At 43.6% G+C, this 27,854-nt stretch overlaps 1 protein-coding gene across 2 annotated transcripts in view; it reads right to left on the bottom strand.

Moving 5' to 3' along the window:
* The window catches only part of arhgef10 (Rho guanine nucleotide exchange factor (GEF) 10), a gene marked incomplete at its 3' end in the record, with an annotated part of 145,693 nt that overhangs the window by 23,001 nt on the left and 94,838 nt on the right, over positions 1–27,854 (bottom strand). For both annotated transcript variants that reach the window (XM_084045672.1, XM_084045673.1), the window contains 7 exons: positions 24,429–24,544; positions 21,020–21,147; positions 19,410–19,510; positions 17,967–18,088; positions 11,553–11,639; positions 10,406–10,626; positions 9,528–9,685 (listed from right to left, as the gene is read on the bottom strand). In XM_084045672.1, coding sequence (XP_083901798.1) covers positions 9,528–9,685; positions 10,406–10,626; positions 11,553–11,639; positions 17,967–18,088; positions 19,410–19,510; positions 21,020–21,147; positions 24,429–24,544 — 933 coding nt within the window. The remainder of the gene's footprint in view (positions 1–9,527; positions 9,686–10,405; positions 10,627–11,552; positions 11,640–17,966; positions 18,089–19,409; positions 19,511–21,019; positions 21,148–24,428; positions 24,545–27,854) is intronic.

The raw sequence follows: 27,854 nt of genomic DNA, 5'->3' as shown, positions 1-27,854 counted from the left end.
CATACGATCTATATAGCGCTTTTCTAGATACTCAAAGTCGCTTTACAGAGAAATATAAAAACAACTTTATTAGAAAGAACTAGTTAAAAAGGCTAAAACTATAAAACAAAAGGGAGGGTTGTGGTTTTATGTAGGGAATACTAGTCTGAAAAGGTGGGTTTTTGAGTGTGGTTTTAAACATGGTGAGGGTGGGGGGGCAGCTGTGATGTGACCTGGGAGTGAGTTCCACAGTGAGGGGGCAGTCGCCGAGAAGGCCCCGTCACCCCAGGCTCGCTTAAATGTGTGTAGTGGAGTCGCAACATGGTGACAGATGAGCTCATTGTGGCACCGTTACTCGTTGCTGCTTTTACTTATTCAGCTACCGTACCTGTTCCATCGCCATAGGGCTGATAGATCAGTTATCACCCTCTTACGTCTGTTTTATCACTCTCCGCCTTGCCCAGGGCAAATAAAGGCCGGGTATATATATGGTTATGTCATAGAACGTAATATTTCAGCTGCAAACACCCAGTGAGTCACTTTCTACAGAAACTACTACTAATGAAAAAAAGCAGCACTTTTAACCCATTTAGACAGGGAACGCATCTGTGTGTCATTTTAGATTTCTTTGGCTATTCAAAAAATACGAGCTTATAGATCTGCTATTTTTGAAAAATCTGGAATTTTTTTGCACATCTTTTGAATATATATATTTTTAAAGCATTTTTAACTCAAATCTTTGCTTCTGGGGGAATTCTACAAATGACTAACAGTTTATTTTTTGAAAAAAAAAAAACGTGTGTTGCTATATATCAGTGGCTCAAACTTTTTGATGTCAAGGACCCCCAAAATTATATGTATTTGGCTGTGGACCCCCATCTGAAAATATTTTGTTCCAGGGACCCCCAGAAGCAAAGATTTGAGTTAAAAATGTATATATATATATTCAAAGATTTGCACAAAAAAAAAGCAGATCTACAAGCTCAAAGCGCGGCACTACGAGCTTGTATATCTGCCATTTTTTAATAGCCAAAGAAATCTAAAAACGACACCCCGGTCTAAATGGGTTAAAATATAGTGATATAGCTAAAAACTAAATCTTCATTTGTACAGTAAGTCTTCGAAGGCTGATTAACTGGCCGTTGACAGCTTCACAGCCATGACTATGAATATAAATGTGAATAATAATGGCTGTGCTCCATCCATCCCACACACACCTCCTACACGCTGTGTTCAACATGAGCCTGGGTTTCCACAGAGACACAGATTCCTCACCACTAAGATGACTGGAATAAATAAAACACATTTCTCTGCAACATGTGAACTCTCACTGATAAAATGTCAGGCCTGGTTGGCCTGACAGAAACCTTCAGGAGAACGATAGAAGTTCATAGAATAGAGAATAGAAACAGTTCTTTTTCAACGATCAAGTGAAAGAAAAGCTTTTTGGCAAAACAATCCATGTTAAGATACTTTAATCCAACGACCTTGTAGTGTTGAATAAAACCTTTTTTCCCCCCTCTCTGGTGGGAATCAAGCAGAGATACTGTAGCACTGAACCAACTCTGGTCTACACCGACTCTCCAAAAATAGCAGATCTTTGCGAGGCGTTGTGAGCTTGTAGATCTGCTATTTTTGGCTAATGTGCCCCACCACACAAAGATTTGGCGGACCCCCCCACCTGTAGTAACTCTGAGAACCCCCTTGGGGTCCCGGACCCCCTGTTGAAGACCTAGTGTGTATTGTTTCAATGTACAGATTATTGATTTTTCCATATTATACTGTTTAGACTGATGATAGGTTCTTGGTTTGCCTATGATCCTAGATTTCCATTTCTATGCATTTGATGTATTACCTCGTGTTTACCTTGCTTACCGTAAATCACTCTGGATTAAGAGCGTCTGCTAAATGCCTAAATTTGTAAATTGTCTGAACCACCCCCAGGTTAAAACAGCACCGTACGGCTGAGCTGAACCAGCCCAGTTTAAAATAAGTAGCTCATTTCCTCCAGAACCCGCATTCCTCCGGGCTAATCTAGACCAGGAAGTGAACGAGGCCTCACCAATAGTGTTTGTTTAAGAGACGGCACAAAGGCAGCTATTGAAGGCAGAGGTGCCACGCAGGGAGGCTCAGTGTGCGCGTGTGTGTGTGTGTGTGTGTGTGTGTGTGTGTGTGTGTGTGTGTGTGTGTGTGTGTGTGTGTGTGTGTGTGTGTGTGTGGAAGGCAGTATAGGTGCCACACAGGGAGAAAGGAGAGATACAGTAATGACACCAAGGGGGCTACACCGGATTAGCATTCCAGCTATGTCCTGTGTATATTATTGTAATAATCATAGTGTGTGTGTGTGTGTGTGTGTGTGTGTGTGTGTGTGTGTGTGTGTGTGTGTGTGTGTGTGTGTGTGTGTGTGTGTGTGTGTGTGTGTGTGTGTGTGCATTGACTGCATGCATATGTGTGTATGCAACACAATACAAAAAAAAGTTAAGTAGTACTAGAGAGAAAAACGTCAGGATGGCCAGAGTGCACGTTGGGGCAGTTGAGTGCACGTTGGGGCAGTAGAGTACACGTTGGGGCAGTAGAGTGCACGTTGGGGCAGTAGAGTACACGTTGGGGCAGTAGAGTACACGTTGGGGCAGTAGAGTACACGTTGGGGCAGTAGAGTGCACGTTGGGGCAGTAGAGTACACGTTGGGGCAGTAGAGTGCACGTTGGGGCAGTAGAGTACACGTTGGGGCAGTAGAGTACACGTTGGGGCAGTAGAGTGCACGTTGGGGCAGTAGAGTACACGTTGGGGCAGTAGAGTGCACGTTGGGGCAGTAGAGTACACGTTGGGGCAGTAGAGTGCACGTTGGGGCAGTAGAGTACACGTTGGGGCAGTAGAGTGCACGTTGGGGCAGTAGAGTGCACGTTGGGGCAGTAGAGTGCACGTTGGGGCAGTAGAGTGCACGTTGGGGCAGTAGAGTGCACGTTGGGGCAGTAGAGTGCACGTTGGGGCAGTAGAGTGCACGTTGGGGCAGTAGAGTACACGTTGGGGCAGTAGAGTACACGTTGGGGCAGTAGAGTGCACGTTGGGGCAGTAGAGTGCACGTTGGGGCAGTAGAGTACACGTTGGGGCAGTAGAGTACACGTTGGGGCAGTAGAGTACACGTTGGGGCAGTAGAGTACACGTTGGGGCAGTAGAGTGCACGTTGGGGCAGTAGGGTGCACGTTGGGGCAGTAGAGTACACGTTGGGGCAGTAGAGTACACGTTGGGGCAGTAGAGTGCACGTTGGGGCAGTAGAGTACACGTTGGGGCAGTAGAGTACACGTTGGGGCAGTAGAGTGCACGTTGGGGCAGTAGAGTGCACGTTGGGGCAGTAGAGTGCACGTTGGGGCAGTAGAGTGCACGTTGGGGCAGTAGGGTGCATGTTGGGGCAGTAGAGTGCACGTTGGGGCAGTAGAGTGCACGTTGGGGCAGTAGAGTGCACGTTGGGGCAGTAGAGTGCACGTTGGGGCAGTAGGGTGCACGTTGGGGCAGTAGAGTACACGTTGGGGCAGTAGAGTGCACGTTGGGGCAGTAGAGTACACGTTGGGGCAGTAGAGTGCACGTTGGGGCAGTAGAGTACACGTTGGGGCAGTAGAGTGCACGTTGGGGCAGTAGAGTACACGTTGGGGCAGTAGGGTGCACGTTGGGGCAGTAGAGTGCACGTTGGGGCAGTAGAGTACACGTTGGGGCAGTAGGGTGCACGTTGGGGCAGTAGAGTACACGTTGGGGCAGTAGAGTGCACGTTGGGGCAGTAGAGTACACGTTGGGGCAGTAGAGTACACGTTGGGGCAGTAGGGTGCACGTTGGGGCAGTAGAGTGCACGTTGGGGCAGTAGAGTGCACGTTGGGGCAGTAGAGTGCACGTTGGGGCAGTAGAGTGCACGTTGGGGCAGTAGGGTGCACGTTGGGGCAGTAGAGTGCACGTTGGGGCAGTAGAGTGCACGTTGGGGCAGTAGAGTGCACGTTGGGGCAGTAGGGTGCACGTTGGGGCAGTAGAGTGCACGTTGGGGCAGTAGAGTGCACGTTGGGGCAGTAGAGTGCACGTTGGGGCAGTAGAGTGCACGTTGGGGCAGTAGAGTGCACGTTGGGGCAGTAGAGTGCACGTTGGGGCAGTAGAGTGCACGTTGGGGCAGTAGGGTGCACGTTGGGGCAGTAGAGTGCACGTTGGGGCAGTAGGGTGCACGTTGGGGCAGTAGAGTGCACGTTGGGGCAGTAGGGTGCACGTTGGGGCAGTAGAGTGCACGTTGGGGCAGTAGGGTGCACGTTGGGGCAGTAGAGTGCACGTTGGGGCAGTAGGGTGCACGTTGGGGCAGTAGAGTGCACGTTGGGGCAGTAGGGTGCACGTTGGGGCAGTAGAGTGCACGTTGGGGCAGTAGAGTGCACGTTGGGGCAGTAGAGTGCACGTTGGGGCAGTAGAGTGCACGTTGGGGCAGTAGAGTGCACATTGGCGAATGTTAACTTGAGGGGGGCTGTGTCCATAGAGAACGCCTTTTACAGCTAAGGAGGAGCGCTATGGATATCATGTCCATAGCTCTCACACACAGTGTGGATATCATTTCCATAGCACTCACACACAGTGTGGATATCATTTCCATAGCACTCACACACAGTGTGGATATCATGTCCATAGCGCTCACACACAGTGTGGATATCATTTCCATAGCACTCACACACAGTGTGGATATCATTTCCATAGCGCTCACACACAGTGTGGATATCATTTCCATAGCGCTCACACACAGTGTGGATATCATGTCCATAGCGCTCACACACAGTGTGGATATCATGTCCATAGCGCTCACACACAGTGTGGATATCATTTCCATAGCACTCACACACAGTGTGGATATCATTTCCATAGCACTCACACACAGTGTGGATATCATGTCCATAGCGCTCACACACAGTGTGGATATCATGTCCATAGCTCTCACACACACACAGTGTGGATATCATGTCCATAGCTCTCACACACAGTGTGGATATCATGTCCATAGCTCTCACACACACAGTGTGGATATCATGTCCATATCGCTTTAAAAAACACAAAAAGAAAGGTCAATAATAAAAACAAAACTTCACTTGCCAACCCTATGTGACAATTCTTTATTTCCACTAGACGGGATTGTAACAGCGATGGTCAGCGCTGGAATGAGGGGCGCACAAGCACCTTTTTACCATAGAAAAGCATGGCAGACTGGCACTGCCAGCTCAAAAGGCATCTCTGTTGACACAGCCCCTTATGTAAGCCCTAACTAGTTCACTTCTTACTATGGAACATTCCTCTGTGTCAATGTCACCAAAAACTGCTGAGCTTGTGTGTGTGTGTGTGTGTGTGTGTGTGTGTGTGTGTGTGTGTGTGTGTGTGTGTGTGTGTGTGTGTGTGTGTGTGTGTGTGTGTGTGTGTGTGTGTGTGTGTGTGTGTGCTTATGCATTCCAAGAGGGACACGTTGATGAAACGTGGCAGGTCCAATCACGACCTCTTTAGGGAAACACCACATGAGAGACAATCACAGTAAACAGGACGTAGAATGACACCAAAGCAGATGTACACACTTTAGGGGGGTGACGTCACACACACACACACAGTTTTCAGTTGTCTAACGACTTGTTGACATTCATTGTCAGGTTTCAACTCGTATTAAACACAACAAGCTGATGTCATCATCACATCTCTCCATGCTGATAGAGTCATCACGACTAACCACTTCAAGAAATCTAGCGTGCCTCCCTATTATGGGCGTGTCATAATAGGCAAACATCAGCAAAATAGACAAACCTTCGGCGAAAATAGCAGAACTACAAGCTCACAACAGTATAAACTCTAGAGTTATACTGTAAGTGGACACATTAACAGTGAGGATTTGACAGTGCACAGTGTCACAGATTCACAACAGATGGATCATTAAACGACTTGTTCCATTCAGCTCATGAACCCTGCAAGGCTGAATAATCCTAATAATAGTTAGCGGGGTGCAGAGAGAGACTTCTGTAGCTCCAAGGGGTGAAGAAATAAGTTGGAATGACTCAATATTCTTTCAGGAAAAGGTGGAACATTCCTGAACAGCTGCTCAAGTCTCTCTTCCAGGCAAAAAGAAGCTGAAGGTGCAGGCCAACCAGGGAGAATAGTTTCCATCGTTCCCTTTATTCTCTCTCTACCTCTACTCTGTGGAATGGCCTCCATTCAGCCCTGAATTCTATTTGCGAGAATTAAGAATGACCTCAAATCATGGCTCCATCTTAAAGGGATAGTTCACCCAAAAAATATATAATTTCGTTTTTGTTCCCATTCCTAAGCCAATAATTTGATGACCGGCTGCGGTTCCGGTAGGAGACACAAAGAGTCTCCTTTGTGTCTCCTACCGGTACCGCTGCCTACCGGTGCGGTGGACATCAAATCATTGGCTTAGGAATGCGACAAATACAAAAAAAATATCCATGAATTCAAGTCTCCATGGGGTGACTAATCGATAGAAAAAAAGTCATTTTGGGGGTGAACTATCTCCTTAACTAACTAGTCATAGTTAGATCCCTATACCCCGGACAGCCCACTCTGCTTTTGGATTCTTCTCTTAGGGTACCTCTTGTCCTATATGCATTGCTCTCAACTTTATATATAATCTTTTCTATATTTCATGATTGTTTGTGCAGTATGTTCCGTGTTGTCTCAAGGTGATCCACAATGGAAACAAGCAACAGCTTTTTTTTGCAGTCCACGTTGGCGTTTTCCTAATTAATGACATCGTTGTGATCTTTTTAAACTGCCAATAAAGAATTCTATCTATCTATCTTTCCTTTCCTTCTCTCGCACACACACACACACACACACACATATATACACACACTTATTTGAGGTCTAGACAGAGCAGTCCAACTAGACATTGGCAGTGATGGGGAGACTAAAGCTCCAGGTATTTCTGGGAGACGGTCTGAGTTGAGTCACTTTGAGGAGTGTCCAAAGCACTTCAGCCAAGTCTCAAGTAGAAGCATTTTGGTGCTCAACAGCAAGGGACGGGATATAAACAGTGGTGGAAAAAGTACTCACATGTTTTACTTGGGTAAAAATATCAATACTGCAATGTAGAAATACTCTGTTACAAATAAAAGTCCGGAATAAAAAAATGTACTTAAGTAGAAGCACCTTTGTACTTGTGAAATGGGACATTTGTGCATAATGGCTACTTTCTACTTTTGGTACTTTAAGTACCAAAAGTAGAAAGTAGCCATTATGCACAAATGTCCCATTTCACAAGTTTTCAAATCTATAAAAATATTTAGGAAAATAGCAGACCTACAAGCTCACAATGCGTCGCATCGCGATGCATTGTGAGCTTGTAGATCGGCTATTTTCAAATGGCCGAAATGTATATAGGACTGAAGTGGGTAATGTAGGTTTAGCAATAATAATTCAAATCTATGAAGTAACAGGTAACTAAAGGTCTTAAAATAATTGTAGTGGAGTAAAAGTACAATATTTGCCTCTGAGATGTAGCGGAGTAGAAGTATAAGCATTGACATTTGGAAATACTCCGGTAAAGTAAAAGTGCGTAAAAAGTGTACTTAAGTACAGTACTGAGTAAATGTACTTAGTCATTTTACACCACTGGATATAAGCAAAAAAACGTTTACCTGCTGGGTACTTCAAATAGACTAGACCCAAATAAAACACTGGAGCACTTATTTGGATTGCTTCATTGAAAAAGGGTGAACGGTGACATGGCAACACACCGATCGCCTGAAACCGCAGCGTTTCGTTTTTCCCGGTCTCAGGAGGGCTGCAGACAAACGGTCGGCCTCACCACGCCGTGGAGGAGAAACCAAGCCAAACACACACAGACCCGCAGACAAACAGACAAGATCTCTCTGCTTCTCCGGGGAGGAGGGGAAGACATTAAATAGGTCAGTGCTAACGGAATGGGATTCTCCTAGACAACCCAGCCAGGCTGTACCAGAGAGAATGCCCCAGCACCAGTGTTGCCACATTCTTGCAAACAGAAACAAGCAACCAGGTCTACGAAAGTCTACAAGCCCACATGAGCCACATGTAGCTATTTTCCCAAAAGAAATCTTGGAAAAAAATGCGGGGATCCCTGGTACAAAATATTTTCAGACAGGGGGTCCGCAGACAAATACATATCAATTTGGGGGTCCTTGCATGACAAAGTTTAGAACCACTGGTTTAAACAACATTAGGAAGCAAGCCCAAATAAACAACTACACTTTAGAAACACGCCCCCCAAAAAACGCGACCACCAATATAAGCAAAAACAAGGCCAAAGTCGCTTATAACAAGCAGACATGGCAACGCTGCCCAGCACCACTGACTCACACACCAACGAATATTCACAGACTCCCTGGAGGGGGAAACGAACGAACACACACACACACACACACACACACACACACACACACACGATCATGAAAAGGTCAGGGGTTGAGCAGACACAACATGTCTGTCTGAGACCCAGGTTCCCCAGACTACCTTCTAAACAACATGGGTCTATTCCGTCTGTTAAAGCAGCACTGTGTTGCTTAATGTAGGTCATTTGCTCTCTGTAATTGGCCCAATTATAGCCCTCCTAAGAGTGACAACACATCTTACAGAGAGAGAGTTCGGAAAAAATAACCAAAGACATACTATACCATTAACCTCTTCATACATACAAAAACGCACCTGGGGGTCCGGGGATAAATGATGGATAGTTAGGAACCAAATGGACCATGTGGCTAGAACTCTGAGAGTGCGCAAATGGAACCAAATGGACCCTGTAAGTACACTCTCAAGTAGGGATGTTCGATATTATCGGCCTCCCGATATTATCGGCCGATATTAGCATAAAAATCGATATCGGAAAATATCGGTATCGGTTTTTGATTTTTTTTTTTTTTTTTTTAATAATTTACAGTAGTTCTTACTGTATGGTGTGTGTGATATGAAATTTGAGCTTACCCTAATCACAATAATCCCCGCATATATCGGTATCGGTTGATATCGGTATCGGTAATTAAGAGTTTGACAATATCGGTATATCGGTTATCGGTAAAAAAGACAATATCGGACAACCCTACTCTCAAGAGTTATGGTAGTCCGTGGTCTAATGCAGGGGTTCTCAAAGTGGTTAAAATGATTGTGATGCTATAGTAACTACTTGTGAGGACCCCCTGGACAGTGTTGCCAGATTCTATGAGTGAAACAAGCAACCAGGTCTAGGAAAACCAGCCCAAAAGAAGCAACTATGGGCCACATGAGTACTTTAACATACTTTAATACATACATCAGCTATTTGAAAATAGCAGATCTACAAGCTTACAATGCGTCGCGATGCGACGCATTGTAAGCTTGTAGATCGGCTATTTTCAAATCTTGCGGGGAAATCATAATAAGCAGATCTGGCAACCCTAGCCCTGGAACCCCCCACAAGGACCCCTGGGGGTCCCCGGACCCCACTTTGAGAAGCAATGCTCTAACACACACACACACACACACACACACACACACACACACACACACACACAGAATCTTCTTACCAGGTGTTCTTGAGTAAATGGCCACTGAGCCGCTGACCAGGCCGACGTACAGACAGTGTCGCCGGTAGACCAGGCTGGTGACGGTGGACTTGTCGGGGGTGAAGAAGTGTTGCAGTCGGATCTTCTTGGATCGCTGGCTGCTCTTATACACGATGATGCTGAAGAACACAGGACGAGAAGAACCACAACCATGATTCAGTCTATCACCTCTGACCAGTGGTGGAAAAAGTACTCACATTTTTTACTTAAATAAAAGTATCAATACCACAATTTTGAAATACTTTGTCACAAGTAAAAGTCCGGTATTTAAAATGTACTCGATTAAATGTGCAAAAGTATAGGCATCAAAATGTAATTAATGTACCAAAAGAAGAAAGTACTCATTATAAAGAATGCCCCATTTCACACGTTTTCAAATGTATAAAAATCTTGAAAATACTGTAGCAGATCTACAAGCTCACAATGCGGCGTGAAGCGACGCATTGTGAGCTTGTAGATCGTCTATTTTCAAATGGCCGAAAATAATAATAATCGTAGTGGAGTAAAAGTACAATATTTGCCTCTGAGACGTAGTGGAGTAGTAAGTAAAAGTATTGAAAATTGCAAATATCCATGAATTCAAGTCTCCATGGGGTGACTTATCGATAGAAAAAAAAGTCATTTTGGGGGTGAACTATCCCTTTAAGTTGAATCAGGCTGAACCTTGCCCAAATAATAGAGTCACAAGTGATAGACAACGGACGTCATAGACTGGCCACATGAAATACGAGATCCACGTGGAGCCAGGCTGTTATCATCAGACGCCATCATTTCATCAAGTCAACGAGTGGGTCTTTAGTGGGTGTATCGTGCATCCATGACCATGTGATGATGCGTACCTGCCCTCCTCCATGCCCAGACACACGGTGGGGGTGTCCGCGGCCTTCACGTGGTTGGCTGCGTCGGAGGCTGCGTCTCCGTTCTCCAGGCTGTGTTCTGTGGGGACGTAGGCCATGCAGAGGATACGGGACTCCACGTTGAAACACTCCGTCACCTTGGGGCTGGAGTTCTGCATGGCCACGATGGCGATCTGTCCCATCTGGTTGGTACAGCTCGCCACCTGCATACGGATGAGGTGAGCATGTTACAGTATTAGTTAGTTAGGGTTTTACATGTATTTTAGATGTTGCCAGTAAAACAAAGCATGATCTTAAAAGACATATTTGTCCAAGAGGAAATCGATCTATCGACACTTAAGTGCAAGGTAAGGTCACAGATGGTTAACCCATTAAGACCTGAAGGTGGATTGAAAAAAATGCTTATGTAAAAAAAACATACGTTTCTATATCAGTGGTGCTCAAACGTTTTCATGTCAAGGACCCCCTAAATGATATGTATTTGGCTGCGGACCCTCTTCTCCTCTAGTAAAAATATTCGCTTTAAAAATACCGTATTTTCCGCACTATAAGGCGCATCTGAGTATAAGGCCCACCTTCAATAAATGTATTGAAGCTCATAGCTTGTATATGTGTATACAATGTGCTTGTATATCTGCTATTTTTGAACAGCCAACCAATGTGCTATATATAAGATAGCTAAAATCTAAAATGACAGATGCTTTCCCGGTTTTAACGGGATAAAGGCAATAAGCCTACAGCCGTCACACTGAATGTGTATAAACAGTATAAAGTACTGTAAATACATTGATTATATAATCATAAATGCATCTGCATTAATCAGATACCTGTCTGACTGTGTCTAACCAGATAATTCAAGTGCAAGCACTGAAGACTGATTTAAATGAGCTGATTCTGATCTCTGTTTAATGAGTCTTCTGTGTGTTTATACTTTGATTTATATGCGGTTACAAACAGTTGCATAGCTGTAGGATTACTCAAGACACATTTTAATGCCACGTGTAAAGAGGATTACTGTAGTGATCAATCATGAATTACAATTTAGGCAATTAGCAGATGGAAAAGGGAAAAGACAAGACAGATTCATGCTCCTAGCAGATGCAGAAATAAGGCATAAATAATGTCTCACCCAGACACAGCCATGGCCCAGAACTGGAGAGTCTGCTGTGCTCTCTGTGTTGATGTGAGGTTCTGGGTTGTGGACAGCACACTCCACCTGAGACACAACATGAAGGAGAAGCAGAGAGAGAAGGATCATCAGAAGTCATTCAGCAGTTTCTACTACTATGGCAAGGAAAGGGCTTGAATCCATGTGCAGTGTCTACACAGTTTTTGGTACTTTATTGTCGAGTTTTAGGTAGTTTTGTTTTGGGTGATTAGTATGACCGACAAAGGGTTGGTGTGTGCCGCTGCCAGGGAGTTGCAATAGGCTCTATGCACAGCAGCCATATTGGAAAGAATTTGGGCCTCTTCTTACTTCCTTCACAGGTGTTACCAATGATACTAATGAAGGCTCTGTTCCATTCTGGTCAGGGTGCTGATATTGTGCATTTTGGCTCACTAGAAACACTCCATTTTGGTTCCCAAATGGCCCCTTATGGTGGATGTGTAACTCTGAGAGTGTACAAATGGAACCAATTGGTTTCATTTGTACACTCTCAGAGTTATGGGGGTCCTTGAAAATAAGACACCCACTATGCCACACTAAATGGAACAGAGCCTTAATTAGCATCATTGGTAAGTTAACACCTGCGAAGGAAGTAAGGAAGGGGCCCAATTCATTCCCAATATGGCTGCTGTGCATAGAGCCTATTGTTGGCAGAATACAGTACGTTGTCTTGGTTCAGACTACAGTCAAATCTGCATCGTTTCTCAAGACTGACTGTCCACCAGTGTTAATTTTGACTGCAGATTTTTATGTAGTTTTAGTCATTAGTCTTTTGAATAAAATCCCATTTAGTTTGTCATATTTTAGTCATCTGAAATGTTTTACTTTTCTACAGTTGATTTAGTATACTAAAATATGTTTTGGCAGGCCTTGATGGCATCGTAATGCCTGATTTGTAGACAAAAATAGCAGATCTACAATCTCACAAAGCGTTGTGAGCTTGTAGATCAGCTATTTTCGGAGTGTGACAGCCCCAGCCCCATTTTCTGAAAATCCAGTAATGGGCAAAGTCAGCAAATAAAAAGGCAATGCATTGCATAAAAAAGGGGGGAATATATATTCTTCACCCAACCTTTAAGTCAGGAGGCCACAGGAGGTTCCTTTGTCCTGTCGTTTCTGAATTGATTCAGAACCCAAACAGTCAGAAACTTTCTTTCGACCAAACTTCCTTTCTTCCACCTCACAAAGTTCTTCGGCCAGACTACTAAGTGGTATAACAAGCTCTGATTATGGTTTAGTATTGGCTTACAAGAGTCTCTTTGACAAAACACCATCAAACACACTTTTACCTAAAATGGAACCCCCGCCGCCTCACTTCCTGTACTTTTATAGCTGTTCCTGGTACCTCATTTCCTGTGTAACTTTCCACAGTGATCACTTCCTGGAACTTTTGCTACATGTGTTGCTTTTTCCCCAGCGTGAACCATGTCAACATAAAATGAATGATAATGGCCATAATCAACTTACACAAAACAGAAACATTTTTTCCGTACACTACACTAGGTGTTAAATATTCAACCATATTTTAACCAATATATTCGCTTGTTATCACCAAGTATGTTATGTTTCTTGTGTATCTTTGTCTTTCAATACTCACACCTGTGCAGGAAATACATTATTTCACACATTTATGTGGCAGTGTCACACAGTGATACTGACAACAGATATTTTTTTAGTATTGTAGGCATAAACTGTAAAAGAAGCCCTGAATGTTATATAATAATAATAGAGGAGTGAGGAGCAATGAATATAGAAAGAACAATACGACAATTAACAACTAGACAAACATTATTATTATCATTACTATCATTACTATCATTGTTATATGACACATCTTAAGCCCTTTTCATATATGAATTCTGGAGAACAGGAGAATATCAGATGTGTTCTCACATAACTCTGAATGGTGTGTTTGATAGTCGTGTGGGTAGTAGATGTACACGTTAGCTACTCCCACGTAACAGCATGAGGAAGATGCAAGGATGGAATGTGATATTCTTTACTCATTTCCTTGAACAGAACATGACAGGTGAATTGAATTACTTGACATACACTGATGTATCTCCCACTGATGCAACCATGCAAAACACAAGCTACATACAGCATTTTTCCTCCTAATGTAGACAACCTACTTACTCACTACCTCTGAACCTTGACGAATAACATTGGTCTCTATGTAAAGACAAGTAGACAGGTGCTGCGTCAGAACGAAGTTCGCTGTCTACATTACTACAGTCGTAAAGAGGCGTACTTGTGTTTTCACAATGTTTCACTTATTCAATGTATTTCCAACCCAAACGCTAACAAAAAAATCAAATGAATGTTTTCAGAGATCGTATCTGTCTCCCTAAACAGCTTGTTGCGGAGGGCAGGCTCCTCTCTCCTCGACAAGAGAAACATCACCAACACGGCCCTAAGCGGCGCCTTGCTCATGTAAATTCGCCAGGCTATCACCTAGTTCATTCACACATTGAGTCGTGTGGTGCTGATGTCGGGTGTCATTTTAAGATTTCTTTGGCTATTCAAAAATAGCAGATCTACAAGCTCATAGCACGGCACCGAGTGCCGCACTATGAGCTTGTAGATCTGCAATTTTTAAGAAATCGTGAAAATGTGTGCAAATCTTTGAATATATATTTTTCTTTATATATTTGTATAATATTTTGTTCCAGGGACCCCCCCAGAAGCAAGGATTCGAGTTACAAATGTTCACTTTAAGTTCATAGCGCGAAATTCAGCAGCATATCACCTAGTTCATTCACACATTGAGTCGTGTGGGTTGATGTGTGAAAGCCACTTATCATTACAATGTCAATGTTTGTTGGGAAGCTGCTCATCAGATGGTATAGACAGCAGTTGTTGAACTGCCACAGACAACGCACAATTAAAACCTCTGTGGCCAGTACGGGGATCGAACCCGCGACCTTGGCGTTATTAGCACCACGCTCTAACCAACTGAGCTAACCGGCCCTGCTACCCTTTGTATTCAGACTTTACTCACACAAACCTGGCATCCCTAATTTGGGCATGTCATTATAGGCCAAAAAAAGAGGCAAAAATAGCATATCTCCACCTGAATACACGTCCCTACATACTGGAGTGAACTTGTAGATCGGCTACTTTTGAATGATAAAAATAGGGCATTCATTTATTAAAAACATAAAAAGATGAAATATGGAGAGACAAGGTATCTGCCTGACACCAACGATATAGATATGTATATGTGCTGCTTTATCAGGAGACCACAGGATCAAGTTGTTGAAGTACAACCCATCTGACATAATGTTATAACAATACTTAATAGTTCTTGTTGTGATATAGGATATAAGGCTGCCCCCTGGGGGCACGCAGGTAGTTCGTAATAAAGATGGCTGACTGATAACACACAGACCCGGTCTCTCTGGAGTACTCGTCTGAGCCTTCTGTCATGTTTTACGTTGTGTAATCATAATAGATAAGGAGCTCACGTACATATCTTTCTCTTTATCTCTGTTCCTGTCCTGCCTTGTCATGTCTAGCGTAGCTCTATGACTCACATAAGACATGACTCATATCTTACAGCCAACATGTATATCACTGCTCATTGCTGTCGGTCAGAAACCTCGTATCTCCATATTTCTACTACTAGGGTGGCACAGAGGGCCACGCTATGAGCTAGTAGATCTGCTATTTTGTTTTAAATCATGAAAATGTGTGCAGATCTTTGATTACGTCTTTTTAAAGCGAACATTTAATTAACTCAAATCAATTTTTTCACGATTTTTCAAAAATAGCAGATCTACAAGCTCATAGCGCGGCACTCGGTGCTGCACTATGAGCTTGTATATCTGCTATTTTTGAAAAGCCAAAGTATAAAATAATGGTTAAAGTGGTTACACAGATGCGTTCCCGGTTTTAATGGGTTAATGCCCTATTTCGTCATACTACAGTGTCAAACAAAAGTAGCAAAAATAGCCGATCTACAAGCTTACGCATTGATTGCATCGTAACGCATCGTAAACTTGTAGATAGGCAATTCTTTTTGTAGTTATGAATTTATTTTGAATTAAAGTGAAAGTGCGTGTTTTTTTTTATATAAATATTGAACCAATGAAAAGTATCAACAAGAGCTTGTGACTAAATAACTACATTAGATCCATTGGAACACAGTTTGTATATCGTCTCTGTCCGGTGGGAACCTCCCAATTATGTCCGAAACTGCTACTACGTTTTTTTTGTACATACTTTTTATTTTATTTTCTAAATTTTTTTTGTATATATTTTATTATTTTCTCATGCCTTTTTTTGTACACAATGGTATATTTTTTTCCCCTCTGTATTCTTATGTTGATTTTTGAACTGTTTGGTTGCTACTATATATGTCTATGAAATTAATTCAAGGACCCCAACGGAAACAAGCCCGCAAGGACTTTTTTGGCCGGACCTTTTAGACAAAAGCATTATAAATGTAACTGTGTTGTTTTACATTCTTTTGCCTAATAAAAAATTCAATCAATCAATCAATCAAATAGATCTGCTATTTTTGAAAAATTTGAAAATGTGTGCAAATCTTTGAATATCTATTTTTTAAAGCGAACATTTGTAAATATGTTGTTCCAGGGACACCCAGAAGCAAAGATTTGAGTTACAAATGTTCGCTTTAAAAAGTATATATTCAAAGATTTGCAAAAAAATGCCATGACTTTTTTTTTAACAAGCTCAGTGGTGTTTAAAAAGCTCATAGTGCGGCACTCGGTGCCGGATATGAGCTTGTATATCTGCTATTTTTTTTAATAGCCAAAGAACTGTGATACTGCCTGGTGTCAGCTTGTTCTCCCAGCCTGCTGCTTGCCTTACAGAGAAGTAATTCAACTGACTCACCAGTCAGTCACCACTCCTAACAATAGACAGCTCTGTGCAACACAACAAAGGATTATGTAATTCACAACAACTGCCTGTAGTGACAGCTACACAGTCAGGTCAAAGGCCATGGCGACTCAGCGTCACAGAGCAAGAACAGAGTGAGTCAGCTTCTCAAAAAGCTCCATGGCCAATATGGGGATCAAAACCCACGGCCTTGGCGTTATTAGCACCACCATGCTCTAACCCAGTGGTTCTCAAACTTTGTCATGTCAATGACCCCCCTAATGGCATTTCTATCCCTGGGACCCCAATGTATATGGTAAAATCAATGTTAATGTAACTCTGAGAGTGTACAAAAGGAACCAAATGGACCCATAAGGGTCCATTTGGTTCCATTTGTACACTCTCAGAGTTACAGACCCATAAGGGTCCATTTGGTTCCTAACTATCCTTCATTTAGCTGGGGACCCCCTGGAACCCACTCATGGACCCCTGGGGGTCCCCGGACCCCACTTTGAGAACCAATGCTCTAACCAACTGAAATAACCGGCCTGATACCATCACATATTTATACAATGTCAAGATGTATATTCTACAACTATCAACTGAACTGAGAAGCTACATTCCACTTTCCTAAGCAAATCCAGAGGTCATTGTGTGGCAGGGCCGGTTAGCTCAGTTGGTTAGAGCGTGGTGCTAATAACGCCAAGGTCGCGGGTTCGATCCCCGTACTGGCCAAAGAGCTTTTAGATGAGCGTTGTTTGTGGTGATTCAACTACTAGCCTCGTTCCCATCCTTACTCATCTGTGAAGAGAAAAGCCTGGGCGAGACCAAATGCAGAAGAGTGTTTATATGGGCGGGACTTCCGTCGTATTCGTATTTCCCCCGGAAACGATCCTTTTCGACCAATCACAACAGTCGTTTCATTCACAGAGAATTTAAACAGATTTGTAAAGAGTCAACGTCATTTCCTCGGGCGGTACTTCTGCCAAATTACGGTACTTCGGTTTAGACACTCAACCAGCCAGGTCTTGCCCAGCGTGTTCAACCCAGTGGCGTTCCCAGGATTTACATTTAGGGCAGGCGAGATTCCCTCCCTCTATTACCCCCAAAAAAGAAATTTCAACTCAATCGAAAATCGGCGAACGAAAACCGGCGAAAATGGCCGTTTTCAAGATGTTTTGGTCATTATCTCTGGAACGGAAGGTCCAATCTGGTCAGTTCAAAGCTTGTTGGATGCGTGACTTGAGGACATTAAACACGAGATGACACCTTTTCGGGTTATTTGGGTTTTTTATGGGAGGCGAGATCGTAGAGTGCCTCTACAGTGGGTACGCCACTGGTTCAACCACTACCTTCTGGTGGATTCTGCTGCCAAAGAGGAGGTGTGTGTGTGGGTGGTAGAGAGAATGTGTGTGTGTGTGTGTGTGTGTGTGTGTGTGTGTGTGTGTGTGTGTGTGTGTGTGTGTGTGTGTGTGTGTGTGTGTGTGTGTGTGTGTGTGTGTGTGTGTGTGTGGGAGAGATGAGACCCACCTTGAACTCCTGTAGTTTAGACATGACCACAGGCATCTGCCTCAACAGGAGAGGGTGTTTCTGTTTCTTGATCTGATTGCAATCCTCCTCCGCAAAGAACCAGCCTTGCATGTTGTCCTCCTCTGTTAAACACACGCACGCAGCCACGCACACACACACACACACACACACACACACACACACACACACACACACACACACACACACACACACACACACACACACACACAATGCCCTAAGTAACACAGTAATTATGTACATTCTCAAGGTTTGACGGTGCATGATGTTGGAACTGTTCATTTGCTGTATTCGCAATACAGTCAATTCTTGCAGTTGCCGTTTTTCGGCTCAGCCTGGTGTATCCTGGTTGATAGCGAGACGCTGTGTGAAGACCTCATCTTCCACAATAGAGATCGGATGCTCATCCGTCACGATCATTTTGACAAACAACCTGAACCACGCTTTCTTTCTGAGTGTTGTCGCACTCTTTCGGAGTCAAAGCCTGCACTGATGTTTGCTGTGAAGTAGTCAGATATCATCACTGCCACTAGCATCACTCTACGTCAGTGGTTCTCAAACTTTTTCATGTAAAGGACCCCCAAAATGATATGTATTTGGCCGCGGACCCCCAGCTAAAACAAAATTGTTCCAGGGACCCCCAGAAGCAAATATTTGAGTTACAAATGTTCGCTTTAAAAAATATTTATTCAAAGATTTGCAAATATTTTCACGATAAAAAAGAAATAGCAGATCTACAAGCTCATAGCACGCCACTCTGTGCCGCACTATGAGCTTGTAGATCTGCTATTTTTGAATAGCCAAAGTATAAACTATGGATAAAGGCGTTAAAATGATTGTGACGCTTTATTAACTAATTTTGCTGGGGACCACCTGGTACCCCCCAAGGACCCCTGGCAGTCCCCAGACCGCACTTTGAGAACCAAAGCTCTACGTTACTGTCGGGTCTAAACCACTGAAACCCTTAATTAACCGGATATAGACATATTAGGACAACTCCTTAATTCCCTCTACTAAAACAAATGGCTGTCTATTTTCGACATAGTGGCGTGTTGTGAGCTTGCAGATCTGCTTTATTCGCTGAATGTTTGTCCCAGAATAGGGACACTAAGGTTCATCATGTGGTTAAATGATTTTGCATTGCGCCAGTGCTGTTGGGAGTAAACCAATTTAGAATTAAGAATTCCATTAAAAAATAAATCTAAAATCCATTAATTAGAGGGGAAAATACTTTTAAGAAGTATTGAAAATAGCAGTTCTACAAGCTCACAACACGTCGCATGTGAGGGGAGAGAGTGATGGGAAACTCTTGGAAAGTTGGGCATAAGTTCCCATATGTGAGTGTTGGGAAACACGGGAAAGAAAGTGAAGGGCTTAGGTCCAGGGGAGAATTTACAAAACACACGCACAGCAGACGTCACATACCTAAAGCCAGCTTGGCCATCTGCAGGTTGCTGATCCACGACTGTTTGACAGCGGGACTGAAGGTGTTGAACACGGCACTGAAGAACGTAGGCCTGCCGGACCTACAACAACACAGACACGCTCAATTACAAAACACCATGAAATCATAATTCATCATTCATGTCATTATACATCAAAAAGCTTTCTGCACACCTGGCTGAGATTTTGGCAACAGGTATACGTTGTGTGTGGAGCGTAGACAACACTGCATTAAAAAGAAGAAACACCCACGCACTGCCCAATCTTGCTCAACAAGAGAAACTGTTTTATTTCATCAGCAGCAACGTTTCGGTACAAAGAGCTTCTTCACGCTTGAAGAAGGTCTTGTACCGAAAGCGTTGCTGAGACAAGTTGAGACAGTGAGCAGGTTTAGACAATGTGTCTCTAGATGACACATGACACATGATGACAATGCATAGGTGTGTGTGTGTGTGTGTGTGTGTGTGTGTGTGTGTGTGTGTGTGTGTGTGTGTGTGTGTGTGTGTGTGTGTGTGTGTGTGTGTGTGTGTGTGTGTGTGTGTGTGTGTGTGTGTGTGTGTGTGTGTGCGTGCGTGTGTGTGTTGCTGTCAGACCGGGATCGAGGACTGTGGTCCTCTTTGACTGTGGTTCTTAAACTTTTTAATTTCAAGGACGCCCATAACTCTGAGAGTGTCCAAATGTAACCAAATGGACCCGTAAGGGTCCATTTGGTTACATTTGGACACTGTCTGAGTTACAGGCCTGTAAAGGTCCAAGAAGGAGAAGAAGAAGAAGAAGAAGAAGAAGAGGAAGAAGAAGAAGAGATGTTTTGAATAAGTGTTTTGGAATGGATGGATTAGGGGAGGAATGAGAGACACACAGCTGTGTTTCTAAACATACCAGTGGATAATCTGACTGGCTCAATACAGCAGGGATGGAGGGATGAGAGGGGAGAGAGATTGAGACAGAGAGAGAGAGTATGTTTGTGTGTGTTTGTGCGTGCGTAAAACAGCTGTCATGGTGTGAGATCAGATTAGATTTGGTGGATGGACATGCTGATATAAATGTACTGCTGTGTGTGTGTCTGTGTGTGTGTGTGTGTGTGTGTGTGTGTGTGTGTGTGTGTGTGTGTGTGTGTGTGTGTGGGGGGGGGGGGAGGGGATAATGTTTTAAACAGATTTTTGTGAGCCTATGAGTGAGACAGATTATAGCCAGAGAGAGCAGTGTAAATGTGTGGGTGTGTGTAGATCAACTCATGTATTACAGCCCATTATCAAAAAACATCCCGTACTTGATGAAAAAAAAACGTCCCGTACTTGATGAATTGAATGCACAGGACCACAATGGAAACAAGCCCCTAGGGGATTTTGTGTTATCCTTTTCAAAGGCTGATGGCAAAAAGTATATAGTGTGTGTGTACTGTTTGTAAGCGCACATGCAATGTGTGTGTGCGTTTGTGTGTGTGTGTGTGTGTGTGTGTGTGTGTGTGTGTGTGTGTGTGTGTGTGTGTGTGTGTGTGTGTGTGTGTGTGTGTGTGTGTGTGTGTGTGTGTGTGTGTGTATGTGTGTGTGTGTGTGTGTGTGTGTGTGTGTGTGTAGTGCATGTGTACAGACTTGTCATGTTTTCCAGGTAGTTGCAGTTGGATTCTACATCTGTCTGCTGCTCGTATCTCCTCCTCTTTCTTCAGGATGAGTCTCTGCAGCCCTGAGACCCAGTCCTGAGCCACCACCGGGTTCACATTCTGATGGAGAGAGAGAGAGAGAGAGAGAGAGAGAGAGAGAGAGAGAGAGAGAGAGTCAGCTAAATCCTGACTCGTGAATCTAATTAGATTATCGTTGCTGTCAGGCAGGAACCTCTTATCTCCATATTCACACTTTTTGTGTTTTTTCCCGTAAATGAACGACCTACTTGATCACTCTACAGCGTCACGTGAAAGCATCAAAAGTAGCAGATCCGCAAGCTCGAAACGCTGCACGAAGCGATGTGTTTCGCGCTTGTTGTGTGATGTGTTGATGTGTTTTCTTTTATTGTTTTATTTTTTGGGTATTAACCGGTCCCTAAATTGTCACTTCACTGTCATCTGGGGACCCCCAGAAATCATGTATAAACACCAACCTCCTCCACACCTCTAGGCAGATGGTATTTAATAACTCACAGTGCATAATGTTAGTGAACAAACACATAACACTATATCAGGCCCAATTTCATCCTTCAGATCCCTTCTTCTTCTTCCCCGTTTTCTCTACCTCCATCATTCTCTCTCTCTCTCCCTCCATCCAGAGTGAGACACACGTCTCTCTGTTGCCTGTTTCCTCTCACTAAGGCTCTGACAGACCGAGCAGCGTTAGCACAAACACACAAGATGTGCACTTCTTCCATCTCAGCCGCACAGACAGGCCTGTGTGTGCAGTTCAAATAATGTTTTACTTAAGTATCAATACTGCAATATAAGAAATACTCGGTCACAAGTAAAAGTCCGGAATTAAAAACTTCAGACGGGACCCTTGGCCATCGCCCAGACACCGTTTGTTTACATCCGGGTCCTCGTTGTGGCTTCTGCAGCTCTAAAAAGATCGCCAATAAACGGTAAAAAAAACACTGGCACTGGCTTTACCCTGTTTTAAAAAACCTCTGGCACTCAATGTGTTAACCACTTCATCCTTATTATATATACTTCGGCTATTTGAAAATTGCAGATCTACAAGCTCACAACGCGTCGCAGTGCGACGCATTGTGAGCTTGTAGATCGGCTATTTTCAAAAGATTTTTATACACTTTGAAAACTTGTGAAATGGGACATTCTGCGTAACGAGTACTTTTACTTTTTGGGACTTTAAGTATATTTTGATGCCAGTACTTTTGTACTTTTACTGACTTTTATATGTGACTGAGTATCTCTACATTGTGGTATTGATACTTTTACTCAAGTAAATAATCTGAGTGTTTCTTCCACCGCTGTGTGTGTGTGTGTGCGTGTGCATGTTTAACAGAGGAGGACAACATGCAAGGCTGGTTCTTTGCGGAGGAGGATTGTTGCGATCACATTAATAAACAGAAACACCCTCTCCTGTTGAGGCAAATGCCTGTGGCCGTGTGTGTGCGTGCGTGTGCGTGTGCGTGCGTGTGTGTGCGTGTGGCCACAGGTCACATTGAGACTGGGGGGATGGACACAGACTTGAGTCTTGAGGGACATGTGGACAAACAGACCCTGCTGCTCAAACAGAGCCAGTCTGCAGGACGCAGGCAACAACCTCAGAGGAATCCTGAGGTGCAACTTGATGAGTTTCGATTGCGAAACGTTTCCCTGGGAAAAAAGCGACAGAGGACGGTTTGTCTGCTGCTGCGTCCCACGTCTGTCTTTCTGGCTCTGTCTACCCCAGACAGAGGTCTGTTTACCCTAGTATTCCCCAAATGGGAAAACAAACAAAGCTGAACTCTAAAACCACAGGAAAAAACACTCTGTGAATTGCAACAACGGTCGTGAATAAAGAAATATGTCTGAGATTTATTTGATTTTTTCCTTTTGAAGTGCGGAAACTATATAGGCTTTCAGGGTGTTTTTTTTGTGAGCCACATACTACATCTTTGTCTAAAACGGGGGTTCTCAAAGTGGGGTCCCGGGACCCCCAGGGGTCCTTGAGGGGGTTCCAGGGGATAGTTAGGAAGCAAATGGACCTCTTATGTGCTTACAGCCACAAGTTGTCGTGGCCGAGCGGTTAAGGCGATAGACTAGAAATCTATTGGGGTCTCCCCGCGCAGGTTCGAATCCTGCCGACAACGTAATAGCTTTAGTACATATTGGATGTTACTACTACTGCAATAATTAAACACTTAAACCCTATATACAGCTGACCAGGGTCCTCCACATAGACATAAATAGGTAGATGGCCTCTGGGCCGCACATCAACATCGCCACCATTATTATGTAGGGCAACTTGCCATAACTCCACTGCCGAAATGAGCTTGTAGATTGATTTAGTATATATAAACAATAAATTATTATTTTTTTGGCATTGATTCTTTGATATATAATAAATAAGATAATGTCCTCCTTTTAAACATGCTTCTCAATTAATCCCAAAAATAATTGTCAGAATAATGGCTAAGAAAATCTTGGAGTTTTACTTGAAAGAATAGGTGGGACAGGTTGTCGTGGCCGAGTGGTTAAGGCGATAGACTAGAAATCTATTGGGGTCTCCCCGCGCAGGTTCGAATCCTGCCGACAACGTAAAAATGAGTTTTTGTATGTAATAATGTTGTAACACAGTAATAACACAGTAATAACAAAGTAATGTGTAATACAGTACAGTATGTCAAACCAACAGTAACATGTATCTCCTGTTAGTAAGAGCTGTCATGTTGTACTGGAGGGGCAGTAAGAATGGACAGAGAGTGTAAACCATTGGTTCTCAAAGTGGGGTCCGGGGACCCCCAGGGGTACTTGAGGGGGTTTCAGGGGGTCCCCAGCTAAATGATGGACAGGGACCAAATGGACCCTTATGGGTCTGTAACTCTGAGAGTGTACAAATGGAACCAAATGGACCCTAACGGGTCCATTTGGTTCCATTTGTACACTCTCAGAGTTCAATTAACATTGATTTTACAATATGAATTGGGGTCCCAGAGATATACATGCCATTAAATGGGGGTCTGTAGCCCTAATGCATGTCAAACTGGGGGTCCTTGAAATCAAAATGGTTGAAAATCACTGCTAGAGCCGTAAAAAACTTCTATTATGGGGGTCCCTGGCTTATCTTTTCAAATGGGGGTCCGCGGGCTAATAAGTGTCTATTTGGGGGTCCTTGGCAAGAAAAAGTTTGAGAACCACTGGTGTAAACAACACATTTCTGTACACCACCACAAAATCGTCAATCTATCCAAAATTCAACGACAGAAACGCAATTAAATCGTTAATCGCAATTATTATTTGACTGACAATTAAAGTAAAATGTACATAATAATTGTGACAGCCCTATATCAGTGGCATCATAGTCAAAAGAAGAAGCAGGAGGACTATAATACCTGGTAGTTCCCTTTCAGGCTGCTGATCATGCTGGAGATCTGGTTGACCAGGCTGAGGTCATGGATCAGGTTCTGGAGGTCCTGGTACAGCTGACCCGGACCCATGTAGAGCTTACCTACACAGAAACACACACACACACACAGAGATAAGTTAACCCTTTCAATCCGGGAATGCATCTGTGTCGCATCAGTGAAACAACATTTTGTTCATTTATGCATTTCATCTAACCCCACTTTGAGAACCCAATGGTATTCACCATGGGTCTTCAATGTTTTCAGGCCAAGGACCCCCTAGCTGAGAGAGAGATGAAGCAGGGACCCCCTCTATATTGTATTAATTTTTTTCCCCAGATTCAACAGTTTTTGTTTACGTGGTCTGCTCTGTTTTCCCTCTACACCTATAGCCTCTTTGCCAAAAATAGCAGATCTACAAGCTTAGCTTTGGCTAAAGTTCTCCTCAGAAAAGGAAGGCCAGGGTTCAAGTGGTTATGGTAAAATAAAAACTCCTATCACACAAAGATTTGGCGGACCCCCTGTAGTAACTCTGAGGACCCCCTAGGGTCCCTGTTGAAGACCTCTGGTATACACAATATTCATGCTGTTATGTAATGGAAGCTACCGGAGGCCATCCTCATTTATGAAATACTGTGTGTTTGTTTGCTCTACAGGAGGGGTCTTTGTGAGCCAGTTCGTATCAGTGTGTTCATGTAGCAACCTATAATGTAATGATTGATTTACCCATTTGTTACACATTAACAACGAAAAAAGAAGAAAACAACAGAAGACCAGGACAGAACATGGCTCATCAGAGACCACACGCACACACGCGCGCGCGCACGCACGCACACACACACACACACACACACACACACACACACACACACACACACACACACACGCGTACAAACACACTGCCAACTATGAGGCAAAAGCTTGAGTGTTAGTTTAACTCTGAGCGTATACAAATGGTTTTGCTGATGGGCGGCCCAGTGCGTAGGCAGAGAGGCAGAGACAGCACAGCTACCAAACATTTATTCTGTGTAATGATGATCGCAGTATAAACTAAACACTAGGCCGCATTATAATGTGGTACTGAGTGAAATCGGTTGCTTTGTGTTTGTCCATAAACTATTTAAAACCACTTTACTGGGAACAGAAACAGTTAAACCTGAGTGGTCCTGGCACCAGAATGCCTTGAGCTCCCTCTGATGTTGTCCTCTCTCTCTCTCTTCTCTCCTCTCTCTCTCTCTCTCACTCTCTCTCTCTCTCTCGCTCTCTCTCCTCCTACTCTCTTCCACAATGGCCATTGAGTCTGGCTCGGTGATCCATCTCCATGACAACCCAGTGCAGTCTTCTCCCAGAGGGCTGGCTGACAGGGGAGGGTGTGTGTGTGTGTGTGGGGGGGGGGGGGGGGGGGGCGCTAATGTTACCCCCGCTCTGTTGCTGCCCCCGGCCCGGACACCCGTCCACATGCGTAGGTGGTCCTCTCTGCTCACAAAGGCTCTTATTCTAAAAAATGCCTCCTTGCTCTAAGGAGATTCACAGTGTTTGTTTGTGTACAGGAGGCAAATCAATGACAGAGTTCCTCGTAGAGCACTCACACACACACACACACACACACACACACACACACACACACACACAAGCTCACAAGCTCACATGCACGCTCACGTGCACGCAAATACAAAGACACCGACAGTGAATGCAAGACAGTGATAGCAGCAAGAGTTGTGAACTGTTGCGATAAAAGAAGGTTATCTAATTGAATATGACAACCCTAATAACCATTTGAGTTTCTCGCACTGTAGACCTCTAAACCTACTGCACATATAAACAGAGCTGCTACTTTTTTTGTATACTATTTAGTTTTGAGAAAAATATTGCTAATTGTCCCAAAAGGGACTGCAAAATATATTTGTTTCAAAAAGCTTTATACCCTATATATATATATAACATACAGGGTACAGATATAGCTCTGTTTAACACAATGCTGTACCCCCTCCAACTGCATATACTTTCCCCATTTTCTTAAATTGTTTTTATTATTTTTTGACACTTGCTTTGGCAATGTAAACGTATGTTTTCTCATGGCAATAAAGCTCCTTTGAATTGAATTGAATTGAACGCTTGTGAGTTTTGTTGGGGAGATTTTCATGGGTCAACAGGCTTCCATTGAAGTAAAAGCCATCCCAGGCTGTACTTACATTCAGATGTAGCTTCAGTGAAGCAAACAGACACGTATGGAATCAAATGGGGGCAATTAGACTTTGGAGAAGGGGTTCTTTTTTTTACAAAACGTTTCGGATCATTTGAGCTAATAGCCTTGTGTAATGGTGCTGTGTATCATTTTCATGGTTCATCTGTCATTGGGGGCAGTGGAGACATTCAACTGCATCCAGGTCAGCTGAGCAGAACTGCTGAACACATCTCTCACGCGTTTCCACCAACAATCGGAGCCAAGACTCCCAAGTGATGATCAGCCAGGACTAATAGAAATAGACCTAAACTAGAAAATGTGCTCCTCGGAGCACATTTTATTGTTATTGTGGGCCAGCAATGTTCGGAATTCGTCAATCAGGATGGAATATCAAAAATCGGACAGATCCGTCCTGATCACATGACTATGGAGATACTGTGTACCGATTTGCGTGATGTTTGGACAAAATCTGTAGGAGTAAATAGAAAAAGAAAGGGTTTTCAAAAATCGGCTTCCTGGTGGCACTATAACAGGACAATGTGAAAAGGGTTTCTTCCTCGGCCTAGTAGGAATGTGCGTGCAAAGTTTCACTTTTTTCATTTTGTTCAAAAGAGGCATTCCTGCAAACTTTAGATGCAGGAATGCAGGAATACCCAATCAGGATGAAATATGAAACATCTGACAGATCCGTGTTGATCGCATGACTATAGAGATAATGTGTGCCGATTTGTGAGATGTTTGGACAAAATCTGTAGGAGTAATATCAACTGATGTGAAAAATGCAGGGCAAAGGTTTTTCCTTGGCCTCTAGGGGTGCAAAGTTTCATATCGATCGGGCCAACGGTGCCAGAGATTACACACACACACACACACACACACACACACACACACACACACACACACACACACACACACACACACACACACACACACACACACACACACACACACACACACACAGCGGAGACAACTACAATGCAATGGCTTTCATGATGTTTAACAACTTAATACTGTGTACTTAATTGACCATGGTCCCCCACGGTTCTATATTGGCCAGCTCTTTTTTTCCCCTCTACACCAAATCTATATCCCCAAAAATAGACAAATGTATTTCCATTTACGCTCCAAAAAGAAAAGGTATAAATATATTTTTTCTACATCAGGTTAATGAATTGAGAATCAGTTCTCAGGGGAGAAACAATAAATGCTTCTATCTAGATCCATTGATA

This window comes from Gymnoscopelus microlampas, assembly GCF_963454915.1.
Source record: "Gymnoscopelus microlampas genome assembly, chromosome: 20".
NCBI classification, from domain to species: Eukaryota; Metazoa; Chordata; class Actinopteri; order Myctophiformes; family Myctophidae; genus Gymnoscopelus; species Gymnoscopelus microlampas.
The sequence above is the reverse complement of the archived record's forward strand: the minus strand, read 5'-3'. Positions and strand labels throughout refer to the sequence as shown.